The sequence below is a fragment of the Pipistrellus hanaki genome, assembly GCF_964339955.1.
Source record: "Pipistrellus hanaki genome assembly, chromosome: 3".
In the NCBI taxonomy this organism is placed as follows: domain Eukaryota; kingdom Metazoa; phylum Chordata; class Mammalia; order Chiroptera; family Vespertilionidae; genus Pipistrellus; species Pipistrellus hanaki.
In genome coordinates this window covers 39,102,477-39,119,901 of record NC_140505.1, presented here as the reverse complement: position 1 = coordinate 39,119,901, position 17,425 = coordinate 39,102,477, and the positions used below count along the sequence as shown (strand labels likewise).

The 17,425-nt window shown below is 40.4% G+C and overlaps 1 protein-coding gene across 9 annotated transcripts in view; it reads right to left on the bottom strand.

Moving 5' to 3' along the window:
* The window catches only part of DZIP1 (DAZ interacting zinc finger protein 1), a 55,550-nt gene that overhangs the window by 13,241 nt on the left and 24,884 nt on the right, over positions 1-17,425 (bottom strand). For 6 of the 9 annotated variants that reach the window (XM_084876713.1, XM_084876716.1, XM_084876720.1 and 3 more), the window contains 5 exons: positions 12,588-12,728; positions 12,111-12,159; positions 10,853-10,909; positions 9,190-9,246; positions 4,125-4,184 (listed from right to left, as the gene is read on the bottom strand). In XM_084876713.1, the coding sequence (XP_084732839.1) occupies positions 4,125-4,184; positions 9,190-9,246; positions 10,853-10,909; positions 12,111-12,159; positions 12,588-12,728 (364 nt within the window). The remainder of the gene's footprint in view (positions 1-4,124; positions 4,185-9,189; positions 9,247-10,852; positions 10,910-12,110; positions 12,160-12,587; positions 12,729-17,425) is intronic. The other 3 variants (XM_084876717.1, XM_084876718.1, XM_084876719.1) reach the window with 1 other exon arrangement.

Sequence of the window (17,425 nt, the reverse complement as noted above, 5' to 3'; positions counted from 1 at the left end):
TATTTTGAAACCACCCTAAAAAAGGGTCCTTCTGTCCTAGAAATTGACAATGCATTTTAGAGGGCTTAACTATGGCCATGCCTGTGTCACTGACTTTGGCTGCCAATTGGCGAGTGACTCTACACCTATAGAGCTAAAAATAAAAAGAGGTACCAAGACACAGTCTGGAAGTCCTGGAGCTAACACTGAAATACAAGCACCTCCTGTGCTGATTATGCAGAGATAATGTTACGGCTGGTATCTGGGATGTAAAAGAAACTGCACAGAAGCACAGTCTGAAGAAAAGTCTGGGCCTCTATCTGCCCTGGGGCACAAGGAGACATGCAATGGTCAAACGAAGCCAAGAATGGCTGGGTTACAGTTAAGAAGAGTCATAAATAAGGTCTTTGATAGTAGTCGCTGAACTCATTGCTTGATTGATCCAGGTTCACCCTCACCCATGAGGACAAGTTCCTTTTGGTGACTTAGCTTCCCCAGTGGCCCCAGATTAAACATTTCCTCTGTCCTCAAATTCACTTTCTATGTTGGCACTTGTTTTGGAAAGCCATTTATGAAAAATCAGAAAACCCTTGGTTGGAAAGACTCTTAGAAGGTTAGAACTGGACTCCGGAAGCAAGAGAACGGATGGGAAAATGATAATCATGTTTTTGGGAAACGATGGAATTATTCACTTGAAAACAAACAACAGCTGAAGATTTTAATTAAAGCATGTATTGCTCACCAAGATCAACAAAGCAAAACTTTCTGCATATCAGCACTTACTCTAATTACAATGTGAAAGCTTATGAAAGCAGATGACCAATGCGCAATAGCCCACGCATGTGATGGGTCCATCAGATGTACAACACAGCATTGATGGAAAGCAAATAATTGTAGCACAAAGAAAACAGTAAAAAACAAGAGCAGAGTTCTTGAGTTGGAAGGGACTTTATCACAGAAGTACACCAAAACCAGAGAGGTAAAGAGTCTTCCTCCAAGTCTACACAGTGTTGTTACAAATTAAACTCAATGACTTGGAGAAAGCTCCGAATCCTGGTTTCAAGTTTCTGAATTGAAAAATGGCCTCTAACACCACCTCCTGGTCCTCACACTCTAACACCCTATAAACAGCAAGATCAAGTATGCCTCTCCAGAACTGTCAATAAGTAAGGAAGAGTCTTCCTGATGAGTTACTTCTTGGTAATAGCCAGTGTTCTTGCAAACCACTGCCTAGGGCATTAGTTGCCCAGGCATTATCTGCAAAATGTTAGCACAAAGCTGAGGTACTTATTGATGGCAATTAATCTGCAGCCAGCGTGCTAGCTCCATAGAGGCACTGGAAAAATTTGGGAAAAAGTCTAGAGAATACTGAAGCTATAACAAATGTACTGATCACTGCTTCTGTAACAGTACATTTGGACTCTGGGGTGTTTTTGTTTGTTTGTTTGTTTATTTGTTAATATATTTTTATTGATTTTAGATAAGAGAGGAAGAAACATCAATGTGAGAGAGAAACATGGATCGGTTGCCAGGATCAAACCTGCAACCTGAGTACAGTGGTGCCTCACACAACGAACTTAATTCGTTCCAGGAGCAAGTTTGTTATGCGAAAAGTTCGTTATGTGAAACGCGTTTTCCCATAACAATACATGTTAAAAAAAATAATTCGTTCTGTAGCATAAAATATGCTAAGATGACATAAAAAAAGATAAATTTTTTGTTATTATTATAAAATCACCTTCCTGCTTTTTTTAGAAGCCATGATATAAAAAAAATATTGAGTTTAACTTAAAAGGACGACTGCCGTGATACGTGCGTGATTTAATTCGTAATGAAGAACGATTGCCGCGATATGTGCTTAAGTTAAGCGCAGTGACTAACGACTGCCTGCAGTGCCTGCGCGGAAGGATGCAATACATCGGCAGCGATCGTGGAAGCTCGGGTGAAGCAGTCGTGGAAGCTCGGGCAAAGCGGTCGTGGAAGCTCGGGCGACTTCGTTGTGTGAAACGAAGTTCGTTGTATGAATCATGAAATGAAGTTCGTTGTGTGCAGCATTCGCTGTGCGAGGCGCTCTTTATGCGAGGCACCACTATGTGCCCTGACCGGGAATTGAACCCAGGACCTTTTGGTATGAAGGATAATGTTCAACCAACTGAGCTACACCAGCCAAGGGGCTGGGGTGTTTTTGATGGTCCTCAGTACCACCTCCCACCAGAGCTGTGTATGAACCCAAAGATTTTCTTTCCCAATCTGATTCCCAAAATTTGACAACAATCAATGATGCTATTTGCCATCAATGGTCCTAAACTTACCTCAAGTTTTCTGGGTAGAACTCTAAAAGAAACATGGGCAGAATGATGCAGAGGGTAGAAACTAGAACCGAAGTGGTGATGGTGGACAAATCAGGATTCCTCTTGGAACCTAGCTGACTCATTTTTAAAATGAGTGTGAACGATATGACCTGAGGCTCCAGTTTCAAAACTTTGGACCTTTTTAATGAATCTCCTGATACATTTCATGACTTCAGAGAATAAGATATTTTGTGTTCCATATACAAATAAATGACATGTAAGAAAAAAAAAAGCATGCTACTTGAAAGTTAAATGAAATATAGATTATATAGATATTATGGATATGACTGATTTAGTCATTTCTCAATTTGCAGCCTTTTAAAAAAAATTTGGGAAAAAGTCTAGAGAATACTGAAGCTATAACAAATATTAAGACGCTGTGTATTAGGATATATAATTTTATTTCTCTTCCTAACAAAAATGACAAAATCAGCCGAAACCGGTTTGGCTCAATGGATAGAGCGTCGGCTTGGGGACTGAAGGGACCAGGGTTCGATTCCGGTCAAGGGCATGTACCTTGGTTGCGGGCATATCCCCAGTGGGGGGTGTGCAAGAGGCAGCTGATTGATTACTCTCTCATCAATGTTTCTAGCTCTCAATCTCTCTCCCTTCCTCTCTGTACAAAAACAATAAAATATTAAAAAAAAAAAGACAAAATCAGAGGCCATATAAATATTAACAATTTGTCTTCTTAGAAAGAAGTGATATATGATAAAATATTGTCATTACTAAGGAGAAAATTGTGATAAACTGGTTCAAATATAATTGTTTTAGAAACTACAAGTCTAGCATTAGAAAATACTTTTTTTTTTATTGTTGAGAGTATTACAAATGTCCCCTTGCTTTCCCTCATTGCTCCCCCTCTTCTTGGTTCCCACCCCACCCCAGACCTTCCCCACCCTACTCTCTGTGTCCATAGGTAAGACTTCGATTACTCTCTTCCCACGCCCCTCATCCCCTTCCCTCTGAGATTCGTCAGTCTGTTCCATGTTTCCATGTCTCTAATTCTATTTTATCTACCAATTTATTTTGGTCATTAGATCTCTTGTTCATTTATTTTTAGATTCAATTGTTAATAGATATGTATTTATTGTCATTTTATTGTTCGTATTTTTTATTCTTTTATTTTTCTTCTTCTTCCTCTTCTAATGGAATACCCTTCAACATTTCATGTAATACTAGTCTGGTGGAAAATTCTATTAATAATGTAAAATAATTTTCATAAGCTTCAAACATTAATTTCTAGAAAATAGTTTTTAGAACTGCCAAATAAAATGAGTAGGCAGTAATATTTTAATTAGCTCCTTCAACCTGTCATAGCTCTCAAAACATTATTTTGCATATATATATTCCACATTCAGAGCTTAAATGTTATTCTTTCCTTTCTACTGAAAATAATTTTTGAAGTGGGCACTTCACATGTACATTTCACAGATTCAGGGTATGAGAAATAATTACTGTGATACAAATATTTTCATATCAACTGGCATACAACATGTGTCAACTTGTCATATGATCAGAAAATATCTGCATTGGCATAAAGGTTTATTTTTTCCCAAATTAACTTATTCAGGTGCTAAGAATTCAATAAATCGGGGGGGGGGGATATAACAGCATATTAGGGGAGTAGGATGACAAAACATTATATACAGATTGAAAATATAATACAAAAATAAACATTTTCCCTAATTTTGACACAGTGTGCTAAAAACCACTGAATCATATTTCCAAGACTTGGTGTTAGCATCTAATATAACCTATGCAGGCATAAACCCTGATTAAGACCTTTATTACCTTTTTCTTCCTCTGAAAGTTCTTCTATTGGTTCCAGTATGTGCGATGAGAATGCCTGCTCTATTAATGAGGAGAAATAAGAATAGTACAAACAGGACAACAGCAAAGTAAAATTAGTTTACTTTCAAACAATATTGAAAGCTATAGTCCCACAGTATCTTAATCTTGTCAAAAAGAGCAAGAATTTACTGGGGAAAAATATTGAGGCAGTCAGTTAAAGCTGCTCACTTTTTTCCTGGTATCTTCTCTTTCTACATGTTTTCTATTAAGTCCATTCTCAGGGTATTATATTTTTTAAAAATTTAGTTAATGTTTCACATTCATCAACATCATGCCTGTTATTATCCTTTAAATGCACAAGGATACTACTCGACCAGGTAGCTAAACAGAAAATTATTGAAAATACTTCAATTTTCAAAGATAAAAACATAAAAATGTCCAGGGCCCTAGGACTCTCACTTCTCACAAACCTTAAAGTGGTAGGACCAGGATGGTAAAAGGCAAGAATAGGTGGCCCTAGAGTCAGCAGCTGGACTAAGACACATTCTTAAATACCTCCCTGTCCCTAAACCACATTTCAAGTCCCAGTTCTGCTCTGAGAGGCACCAGGGCAGCAGACAATGACAGAGGAGAGGAAGATGGGCATTTCCCAGTCCCACCCCAGAGCAGTGGTGGGGAAGACAAGGCCTCAGGGCAACTTCCCCAGAAAAGGTTACTGTGCAGACACAAGGAAGCCCATAGCCAGCGTGGATAAAGCTAAACCCCATTCCATCAACAAAAGGCTAAGTTCCTTCATGGGGAAGGTCAGGTTTTGGCCGAAGGTCTAACCATGGCAGTCAGGCAGATAAGGAATGAAATGTAACCAGGGAATCTTATGTATTCTAGGGGGATGCATGGTTCACTCATTGTCACCTTGCAGATTGACACAGGGCACCAACCTGGGGAGTTCCCCACCTGTACCGATAGGGCAGAGGTCATTTCATTCTACCACCAAATCCCAGAGTACATGATAGGTGAGAATAATAATAATAGCCAGCAATTACGGAGTGCTCACCAGATTGCAAGGCATGGATCTACAATAAGTGTTTTACATATATTAGCTCATATTTAATGCCTCCTATATTAAAGGCCTGGCTTTTAATTTATTAAAGGGCATTTCTGGTACTTTATTTTAAGCATATACAAATACACATACATGAACACATATATACAGAGGTACATACAATTGATTACGTATATATGTTATATTTAGATATATATAAATAGACTCTTACAGATTGGTCAGCAACTGTAGTCAACATATTTAACACTGGCTATATGAGAGAAATGCATTTTAAAGTACTTCTTAAAATTAAATTTATTGGGGTGACATTGGTTAATAGGATTATATAGGTTGCAACTGTACTGTCAAGTGAACTTTTGGAACATAGACTATTAGTAAGCAAGAGTCCACTTCAGTTTAAAAAAGGAGCACAGCCTGCCAAGGAGCATTTAAGTCCATCCCTGCACCACAACTGCTGAACACCAAAACACGTGCTTTCAAATTTCTTATTCAGCATCGAGATTTAAACATCTACAAATAAACTATTTTACTAGTTTGAACTGCTGAAAATAGAAATTTTAGGAGGACAATCACAGGTTTTTACTATCACATGGTATATATTTTATTATACTTCCTGAAAACAACAAAAGTAAGGTCATGAGGAAAGTTCTACAAAAATCTTAAAAAATCGTGTGCATATTATCATTATACTAGAGGCCCGGTGCACAGATTTGCCTTGGCCTGGCCTGTGGGGATCGGGCCGAAACCAGCTCTCCGACATTCCCAGAAGAGTCCAGGTTTTTGAGAGAACTGTTCTCAGGTGATGCACCCCAGAACCGGGCTCCCTCCTCTCTGGTTCTGGGTGCATCACCTGAGAACTGCAGCTGCCAAGTCACCACAGCTCAGCAGCTCCTGCATTGAGCATCTGCCCCCTGGTGGTCAGTGCGCATCATAGCTACCAGTCACACAGTTGCTTAGACTTTTATATATGTAGATTACAGGGATAATTCTGTGACTTATTTCTCTTGAATCAGGGTGAACTGTCAAAATTCTGACTTTTCCTGCTGTGTACGTAGGGCGAGGTCCTGGGGGAGATGGAGATCCCTGAACCAGTCCTACTATAGAGGCTGAGGAAGTGAGGTCAACCAGACCCCAGCTCCCTGAAGAAGCAGGCTGATATCCCGAAGGGGGAGGGTCCAGACTCCCAAGAGCTGAAACACTCAGATGATTGAGTCTCCCCTCTGAACTTGCTGGACACTTTCAAAAAAATACTTTTACCAGTTACCTACCATGACTTTCAGAAGAAAAACTGTACACAGCCCTTTCCTCACTGCTGGTTTTGTTGAACTTCATTGTCCCTACCATTCAAGCTAACACTGAGCCAGAGCCTGCTCAGTGGCTCCTGCTCCAAAGGCCCTGCCTCATTCGACCCTTCCACAGCCCACTGAAGTAGCCATGACTATTCTACCCATGTGGCAGGCAAGGAAACTAAGCCTATTGTTTCATGAGTCAACTGGCACTCATTGGGTTTATCGTCCTGATTCTCTAAATAGCACCACCATCCACCCGGTATCTGAGCTTGTCATGTACTGCCCCTGTCCTCACCCTTGCCCCACAATCACTTGTCCAATCTTTCCACCAATTCCACTGCACAGCTGTTATGTCCACTCTCTCTGGTTTCATCACCATACCTAGATTCCTAGGTAAGGAATCTCACGCTGACTATTGCCAACATCCCCAACTAGTCTCCCCAACTCTGGTTCTATGAAAACACTCTGGTCTGGCTAAGCTTCGTGAAGCCCAGCTCTCCAATCCAGCCTTGTCTAACTGCCGAACACCTAGTGGTTACACAATACCACAGGAACAGCCCTGAACAGATACAGTCAACTCAGTGGTAACCATGAACAGTCTCAGCCTTCAAATCTCTTCTGCAAACTCTATGCTCAGCCAGATAAGTCATCTGCACCATTAATTCACACCTAGTGCTTTCCTGCTACCTTTTGCTTCTACTCTTTGCTTCATCTCAGCTGAGGGGAGCAGCCACCCCAAACACATACCATTTCCTGGGACAACTCAGATCCGATACTGTCACCTCAAGCCAGGAAAGTTTAAAAGTGCCAACCCAGCTCTAAAGCTCCTGGTAAAACCTGCCGAGGGCTCCACTGCAGCTGCACCCCTCAGTCCCTCGACTCCCATGGGTATTGTCTGAGAGCACTGCCTAAACCTCCCCCCTTCAAACCTCCCCCTCAGAGTCTGTTTCTCAAGGAACCCAACCTGAGAGGACGAGTATTCATGACATTATTTATGGAGAGGAGCCTCACCAAGCTTTGAGATGGAACAAACGGAAAGACAGAGGTAATGAGGCTAATGAATGTTATGCAATACATGACTAACCCCTTCCCCCAACCTCTAACACAGGTGGGTTAGGGTAGGTCAGTGAGCCCCAGCCAAGCCTCCGCCTTGCTCCTGCCCATCGAGATGCTCACAAATCAGCTTTGATCCCAATCCAAGGTTTGCAGGCCCTGTGCCAAGCCTGGCTGGCATTTAAAACTACAATAGCATTTCAATCCCAGCAGATGCCAGCGAGCGGGTATGGTTGATTCCTGTGGCCCTGGAATCAGGGCAGGTCCACATGGAACACATTGCTTTAGAACCAACAGATTTGTCAGGACCCTTGAACTAACCCCAGGTTGCTTAGCATACAGACTGCATGTGTCCTTTAGCAGGCACCAAAAAGATGAAACAAATAAAATGTAGATCTTAGATGATTTATAATCAAAACAAGGTAGAAAAAAAAAGAGAAAAGACAACTAAACACTGTTTAAGTACAAAAGAGAAGTGGCCAGCAATTGCTTTATAATAATGAACCCTACAAAAGGAGGCAACAGAGAAATTTTATACTATTTTGATAAAATAGTAAAATTCATATTATTTTGATATAAAATAGTATGAATAGAGAAAATTGAATTGAATATTTAAGGACATTTATATAAATCCAGCATACATTTTATGTAGTACTTGTCCAAAGGGGGAAAAATGCATATTCTAAACATATAAGTAATAACATCTAATGTGTGGAGAATTTGCATTACATATTGTGAGCACATGCTCAAGGGAACTAGTCCATCTCAAATAATCTTAAGAAAAAAATTAGGGGCAATAAATACTTCAAGCGTTATTCAGTGGGTAAAAAAAACAATTACAAAGACCATCACGTGCAGACCACAATATTTATGAAGACAAAAAGTTCGACTTGACTGATCATAGATTCAAGTCTAATGAAAAGGCTAAAAACAAAATGTGGAGTGAAGTAATCATTAGGTAAAATAGGAAAAAGGTGGTCCCCCTCCTGTCTTATTCATTTTTAATCTATAGCAGACCATAGGTAAATAGCACATTTAAAGACATACTACAAAAAACTGTATGCTCCTAACTGTACAAAAGTAAAATATGGTTACAAATATTCACCCTATCTATTGGGTGGTTTTAATTAACAATTATCACTCTGGTGGTCTGGTCCAACAACTGAATCCTGGCAGCAATTTCACCCAGGGGGTCCTATTTTTTTTTCCTTTGGTTTCCATCACATGTCCTTTTAGATTTTTCCCAACCAATTGCTGAAACTGTTTATTTAAAAAGTTGACATGCTGCCACACTGAAAGTTATAAAAACAGTCACATATGCCCTGTGGCATGTACTGGTTGGCTGGTCTAGAAAGTCACCCTCTCACCCACTACCTACTACTTTCCACCCAAAATCATAAATGGTGAAAGTACTACTCAAAGTTAAAAATCTCTAATTGTAGGTTTAGCAAAGTACATATTTTATACTTTCTGGCTTTGGTGGGTATGTTTAGTTTATGATATTAAATAGGAATACTGAAGTGTTATTGACTGTTTTGCATTCACTAAAATGTTTTCTGTTTTGCGTAATTACCCCCACAGAAAAGCGCTTTCAGTTAATAAGTAATCTAACTCAGGGTGGAAATTGTACATAAAACGCCCAGACTTTGCTGAAACTTACCATGTGCCATTGTTAGATTTGACTTAGCATCCAAAGTCTGTGGGGCTGGGGCACTCACTGAAACAGCATAGAAAAGTCTCTAATTAAAGCATCAGCAACTGAACATGATGAAAACCAAATACTACTCAAATTAGTCAAGACAGACACAGATCATAAGGGACAAATGTTTCAAATTAATCTAAACCAATTTTTAATAATAGTTTTATTGAAATATAATTTACTCTTTTAAAATACACAGTTCCATGGGTTTTAGGATATTCACCGATTTGTGTAAAGGGGAGTAGAGTCACCCCAAAATATGCCTCTTTGGGATACCTATTATGTTAGTTAATTTTCACCAGTGAAAGTTACTGGGTTTGGAAAACTAAAGTCCCTGGGACATCTCAGCCTGCCACCCGTTTTTATAAATAAAGTTTTATTGGAACACACCATTGTTCCAATATTATGCCAAGTATAATGAAAGTATGGACAATAATAACCAAGTGCTTTTTAACCTTTCATCCTTCTCTGAAATGTATTGTTTTCTTTTTCTTTCTCTTTTCTTTTATTGATTTTTTATGGAAAGGAAGGGAAAGGAATAGAGAGCTAGAAACATTGATGAGAGAGAAACATCGATCAGCTGCCTCCTGCACACCTCCTACTGGGGATGTGCCCACAACCAAGGTACATGTCCCTGACCGGAATCGAACCTGAGACCTTTCAGTCCGAAGGCCGATGCTCTATCCACTGAGTCAAACCAGTCACAGCTGTATTGTTTTCTTTATTTCATAAGATATATGTCCAGCTTCTGCCCTCCCCTCGGCCCTACTCTTGGCATTTAAACTGCCATCTCCTCTTCAGCACCTCTCAACCTCTTCAGATTCCAAAAGCAACATTAAAAAAGTCCTCAAAAAGCGTCTCAGAGGAATGGGTTAAATACATTAAAATCATTAGCATGTTCAGCCAGTAGTGCCACATTCCCAATCACATTCATCAATGTTCTTTCCTCTTTACACAGAGCTGGGCCCATATAAAAGGGAGCCACTCAGTGTCCAGCCTCAGTGCAGGCCTGCCCTGTATTTACATCCCCGTTCGCTCACATCCTCTCTCACCCAGTATCACCTGCTCCCTTACTTCCTGCACCCTTCCCCTTCCTTAATTGGAAACAAAAATATCTCAAATTAAGAGACAATCTGTTCAATTCTAAACAGTATACAGGTTATGTCTTTTTGGATTATAATGAAATCCTGATTGCTCCAGGAGACAGCTGTGCTGAGCTGAACTCGACTGAGTGACAGAGGGAACATCACTTCAAAGCCTGCAGCACCGGGAGTCCCAGGGAGGCCAATGTGTGGTGGCGGCCACACAGTCACTTCTTCACAGTGTGTTACCTTGGGAAACCTGAGAGTATGAGCTGGAGTGATGCCAAAGAATTTGTAGTCATCGCTTTATTAGGTGAGCTACGAAATAATAGGAATGGCTAACCGACATAACCACAAAGACACGGGGATATTTACCATCTTGGCTTTAGAACTAGGTGAAAGGCAGGAATTAAAACATATTATCATGTAATTTGCAAACATGGATTTTCAAAGAGAAATGTCTAGAAATAAGTAGAAGCTATGTATTGGTTTAGCACTTTAGAAAATACCGTTAGAATCCTGAGCTTACGATGGAAACTTACTAGGTACAGCCTGGGCAGGTGGCTTAGGTTCAATAGTTTGCCAGATTAAAGAATTCCCTGAAATAACAAAAAATAAATAAATTGATAACAAAAATCACAAGCTATGGTATATATATTTGCCAGCACTTACCCTAGTCTTTTCCCCCCACAAAACAATAAATGACACTTACCAACATATAGCAACTCACCCAATAGAGATGTTTAACAGAAATCCTTAAAAGCTAACTTTTCCTAAAAATACTTTTCAGACAAATATTTATGCTATTTAAATAATCATACAGGTTTTCCTCACTACTATTTAAATAATATTTTATTATTTATTATACAAAATAGCACAATATTTATGCTGTTTAAATAATCATACAGGTATTCATCAATACTATTCAAAGAGAAGTTATAGGGAACTATGGCCCTTCCCAAACCTCTCTCTCAAAACAAGAAGGAACCAGTGTGCAGGTCAATGTCTTTCCTGAAACAGAGAGAAAACCCAGCTCATACGCCCCTTTCCAATCCCAGTTAGTCCCGTTAGCCTCTTGAGTAGACAAGGTGCCTTAACAACCTGAGACATGCAGGAAAGATGGGATCACTTGGAAGGAGACCAGCGGAAGGCAAGCTTCATGTTTTATTGTGAGACCCTGGACTTCTGGCTGCCAGTCTCCCATCCAGACTCTCTCTTGAATGACACAGACATGGGTGCTATCATTGCTACAGTTAGTAGCAGGTTGTATGTGCCCTCGCTATGCTTAGGACAAACCTGTAACCCCAAACAACTGCAAGTGAGAATAATGCAGTTAGTCTCTCTAATACTTTATAATAATTGGTTTCACTATCAATGACAATAGCTAACACTAACAAATGTTTAATAGGAGTGCTTTTCACACGTCCTCCCTGTAACAACCCTAAGATAAAGTTATTATTAATATTCCAACTTTAGAATTGTGGAAACTGAGGCAGAGACTCACAAAGCTACAAAGTGCCAGAGATGGGAGTTGAGCGCAGTCTGTCTCCAGACCCTTATAATCCTCATTCCATTGACTGCACATGCGTACAGAGGAAAAATGTTACTGAGCATAACAATATTCTGATGAAAATTATGGGAGACCATTCAATAATCACTTAGGTATTTAAAATCCTTCAACTTTCTAGGTTGCAATAAAGGATCTCTCAAATTAAAATAGCCAGAAGAATGCCATCTTAGCACCCATAAGCCACTGGACCCCACATTCTTCCTCCAGCACTGGAACCCTGGTCCGCTTACCTTTGGGTTCAATGACACAGTTTACTGGTTTACTGGTAAATTCTTTTATCTGCAAAGAAAAACAATCTTCTAGGGAAACATGTTTGAAATCAGATAGGGACATATTGGATAATGGATAGATACTGGACTTAGTAAATTAACATTCTCATAAAATCCTCCAAAGACAAGGGAGGACAAATGAACTTCAAAGACAAGAGTTTTATGAAACCAGCATCTGGACTCAGCTGCTTATCAAAGTAATCACAAAAGGAAATTCTTACCAACCTGCAAATTTGTTCTGAATTCTAATTGAATAAATCTGCTCTATAGTATTTTTAAATGCCTTTTAAAAATTATTTGATTGAATTTACTTTTACAAACAACTATAGAAAAAAAATTTCCATCTTTGTCCAACTTACAAATGTTCTAAAATAAGCGTGTTCTTAGATAAACTGCTCTGCTTAAAGAAAACCAGTGCCCATAGGTAGCCAAAAATACCTGTGGTCTCTGATTGATAATCGGTTCAATGTGTTCCTGGAATCTCTGTCCTTGCTCTTCCATCCTTTTCTTGTAGAAAACATTGTTTGCATTTAGACTGTCTATCATTAAATTTTGAAGTTTCTCTATATGTGACAGGAGCTGGAAAAAGAATTAAGAAAGGCATCAGTCTGCACAGTGCATGGAAACTGTCTTCTGCAGTGTATATGTGCATGCCTGGCCTTATGTTATCTGTGCCTACTAAGCCATGGAGTAAATCTTTGGTCACTGGGTACCAAGGCCCTGGCTGGACAAGGGACTTCATTTCTGTTCCCAGGAAGCTGACAGACATCACTGATAATGTGAACAGCTGAGTGAACTTGAGCACATTACATGAAATAACACAGGGATGATCGATGACAAAGGGCAAAGGCTTCTCCACAGAGCGGCTGAGACCCCAAGCAGTCCTGTCCTTCCCATGTCCACATGTGCTGTCCTGGCACAAATGTGCACTCCTTGGGCAAGAGAGCCCAACTTGATTATGTTTACATGTCCAGCCACTACCACAACCTCTGGTTCTGCGGGTTCTCAGTGAATACTTATTGAGAAAAGGAAGGTGGAGGGAGGGGGGCAGAGGAAAAAAAGAGGAGAGGAAGAAAGGAATGACTGAAAGAAGAGAAAGGGAGAGATGCAAAGGACAGAGAGATCCAAAGACTCATAGATAGATTCATCTTTAGAGATTAGTGTCAGGGGACATCATATATTAAATGAAAAGAATTCAAGAATAATTTGGTTTCAGTAATTTAGGGAAAGAGTATTTATTTGTTTGCTAATCCTTATCTAAGGATATTTTTCTATTGATTTTTTAGAGAGTGTGGAAAGGAGGGGGAGAGACAGAAACATCGATGTGAGAGAGACACATCAGTTGGTTGCCTCCCGCATTGGGCCCCCGGGGCCTGGGATAGAGACTGCAACAGAATTAAACGTGCTCCTGACTGGAATCGAACCCAAGACCCTTCAGTCCTCGGGCCAACGCTCTATCCACTGAGCCAAACTGGTTAGGGCTAGGAAAAGATTCTTAAAGCTCTTTCAGTAGTTGCTTAAACAGAAGGGGTGGGGAGTGGGGAGAGAAAGTTGGTAATTGGAGCTGAGGACATTCCAAGCCTACGGTGTGGGAATGGAGACAGAGATGTACAGAACAAATAAGAGGGGCGGGAGAGAGAGTAACCAAGCCTGTGAGGGATACAAAAAGTGTCTGGAGTAGCATTTTTGACTTGCTTGTTTTTTTGTTTTGTTTTGTTTTTTTTGTATGGTTTTTTTTTGTTTGTTTGTTTGTTTTTTTTTGTTTTTTTTTTGTTGTTTTTTGTGTGTGTGTGTGTGTGTGTGTGTGTGTGTGTGTTTGTTTGTTTGTTTTAACCAATGACTGGTCATCTGCTAGAGGCTGTGTTAAGCATTTGAAAGACTCAGACAGCTAGAGGGGGAAGAGCCCAGATTTGAACTTTCCTGCCTGGTTTCAAAGTCAACACTCCCAAATGTAGTGTCTATGTTATGAAAGATATAAATAAATAATACTTGTACACAATCAAGCAGCCCCCAGGAACTCATGCAAAATGGTACAGCCACTTTACAAAACAGTTTGGCAGTTTCTTATAAAACTGCACATATTCTTACCATACAATCCAGCATTCATGCTCCTTGGTATTTACCCAAAGGAGTTGAGAACTCATGTCCACATAGAAACCTGCACACAGATGTATATGGCAGCTTTAATCAACATTGCCAAAATTTGGAAGCAACCAAAATGCCCTTCACTAGATGCATGGGTAAATAAACTGTGGTCCATCCAGACAATAGAATATTATTCTGCATTAAAAAAGCTATCAAGCCATGAAAAGACTTGAAGGAACTTTAAATGTATATTACTAAGTGGAAGAAGCCAATCTAAAAAGGCTATATCCGGTATGGATCCAACTATATGACATTCTGGAAAAGGGAAAAGTACAGAAATAGTGAAAAGATAGAGGATTAGGGGAAAGGGAGGAATGAATAGGCAGAGCCCAGAGGACCTTTAGGGCAGTAAAAGTATTCTGTATGAAACTGTAATGGTACAATAGATGCTCACAAAATACAGAATACCAAGAGTGAACCCTCAAGTAAGCTTTGGACTGTGGACAATAATGGCGTGTCACTGTAAGTTCATTGATTGTAACAAATGTACCACTCTGGTATGGAATGTTGATAGTGGGGGAGGCTGTGCTTTCTGGGTATGGGGCAGGGAGTATTTACAAATTCTCTGTGCTTTCTGCTCAATTTCTTGTGAAGCTAACACTGCTCTAAAAATAGTCCAATCACATTAAAAAACAACAACAACCAAAAGTTAATGCTCTCAATCAATGCAGGGTCCCCCATCTGAGGCGCTCTGTGCTTGCATGAGGTTAGACTAGGGGTGTCGAACTCAATCAGAGAAGGGGCCAAAATCTAAAATCCAGCCTAAATCGCGGGCCGAATCGTTTACTGAACAGTCATAAACTGACAATGTCATAAACTGACAGCGGAGTGCAGTGATGACAGCGCAGTGCGGGCCACATTGCAAGGCCTGGCGGGCTGGATTTGGCCCGCGGGCCTTGTGTTTGACACATGTGGGTTAGACAAACACTGGGTTAAACCAAGTTAAAAAAAGGTTTACTGAGTGAGGACTGAAAATATCCTTTCATATCCTAGTGGATGCTAAGAATTTTCCCCCAAGGAGGACATTGTCAAGAATCTTCTCTACATTTTTACAAATAACTGGAAGAGTGCCCCCAAAAGCAGTTTGGGAAACATGGAGCTGGAAAATAGAAGTAAAAGCCAGTAAAGATGTGTGGGGTTCTGGGTAGAGGTTTAGGATCAATAATATGGGGAGTCACCCTAGCTGGTTTGGCTCAGTGGATAGAGCATCAGCCTTCGGACAGAAGGGTCCCAGGTTCAATTCCGGTCAAGGGCATGTACCCTGGATGCGGTCACATCCCCAGTAGGGGGTGTGCAGGAGGCAGCTGATCAGCGTTTCTCTCTCATCAATGTTTCTAACTATCCCTCTCCCTTCCTATCTGTAAAAAATCAATAAAATATTTAAATAATAATAACAATATGGGGAGTCACTCCAGGCCCTAAGAAGAAAGAGGACATAGGAAAACCTAGGAGATAATACCATTTTGATATTAGAAGTGAAAAATGACCACAAAGTTACATAAAAGTCCACTGAGAGAGGAATGCGATCATCTAAGCAAAGGATATTTCAACAAACCTGTAGCTCTTGAGCCCATCTGTTATGACCTTCGACTACTTCAAGTCTTTGCTTTTTTTCCCTATCACATCATACCATCCTCCTCTCCTGACCATTCTACAATTTCCCAATTGGGTCAAAAGGGTATACCATCATTTATCTGTGACTCCCTTTGAACTCCTACCAATGTCATTTAAAAATAAAAATAAAACGACTGCCAACAATCTAGGTAAAGCAATAAAAAGCTGGCAAACGCAATTTCCCTTAAACAGAGAAATACAATATGTGCATTGTAGGAACAGTAGGCACCAATCATGTGGAATAATTAATAGTTAGGTCTCAGGCAGAGATGACTACACTGATTGAATTCACCCCTCCGTTAGGGCTTAAGGGAAATGAAGGCAGAAGTCAGCAGCTTCTGAACAAACAAAACCAACAGACAAGGAAGCAGCATAGCCTAGCGGCGGCACAGACACTCCACACTCCCAATCCGTGAAATGAGGCGCTTCACTGGGAACCAACAGTTGCTCCTCTCTAGCATGGCTTGCAGTGGTAAGTGTAAAACTCTGCAACGTGCATTTTATTGTGCCAGGAGGCCACTGACTTCCCCACAGCTGCCTGGAATACAAGGTGCTTTCCTTAAAACACCAAGGATTAAAACTAACCCCTATTCATAAGGAAGACCCTAATTCTGTCCCTAGATACCAGTGCTTTAAGATGCCTTGAACAATAAGAGCAGGAACTTCAGCCAAAACCGGTTTGGCTCAGTGGATAGAGCATTGGTCTGCAGACTGAAAGGTCCCAGGTTCAATTCCAGTCAAGGGCATGTGCATTGGTTGTGGGCACATCCCCAATAGGGGGTGTGCAGGAGGCAGCTGATCGATGTTTCTCTCTCATCAATGTTTCTAGCTCTCTGTCCCTTTCCCTTCCTCTCTGTAAAAAAATCAATAAAATATATTTTAAAAAAAGAGCAGGAACTTCAAATAATCTAAGAGCAGTGGTTCAAAACATGGATCCAAGACAGAATTGTCCCGGTTTGGTTTTTTGGTGTCTCTCCCTTTTCTCCCCCAACCAAATATGCCTATCCCAGACAAACCTATGGAAGGGGAATCTCACTTTGTGCAGTGGCACATGTGTATTCTGAAAAAGAACCTCGGGTCGTTCTGAAGGGCAACCCTCTTTAGGAACTACCACCTTTGAGCATCTCAAAGGAAAGCTAGAACATTCTTACAGAAAAGCTGGCTAAGTTGCCCCTGTCTATTTCCCTCCCCAGCTGGCTAAGTGCCCACCACCTGAGAAGTAAGCAAGGCAGTGAGGCACACAAGCAGGGCCCCAAGGTTAAAAGGGCATGGGTTCAAGTGCCATGCTCATACGGACAGACAACTCTTTCATCCCTGCTCTTCCAAACCTCACAATTAGCATTTCTCCTTCCTCAGAAACATGGTTGAATGATCCCTTTGTGGAGATCTAGCAAAATAGTTAAGGAGTTTCAATCACTTTTCAGGCACATTGTTGAATGTTGGGGTTATAATGGAGAACTAAACAGAACCCCTTCCTTGTAGGACTAGGGATCTGGTTGGAGAAGCAGAAATTAAAC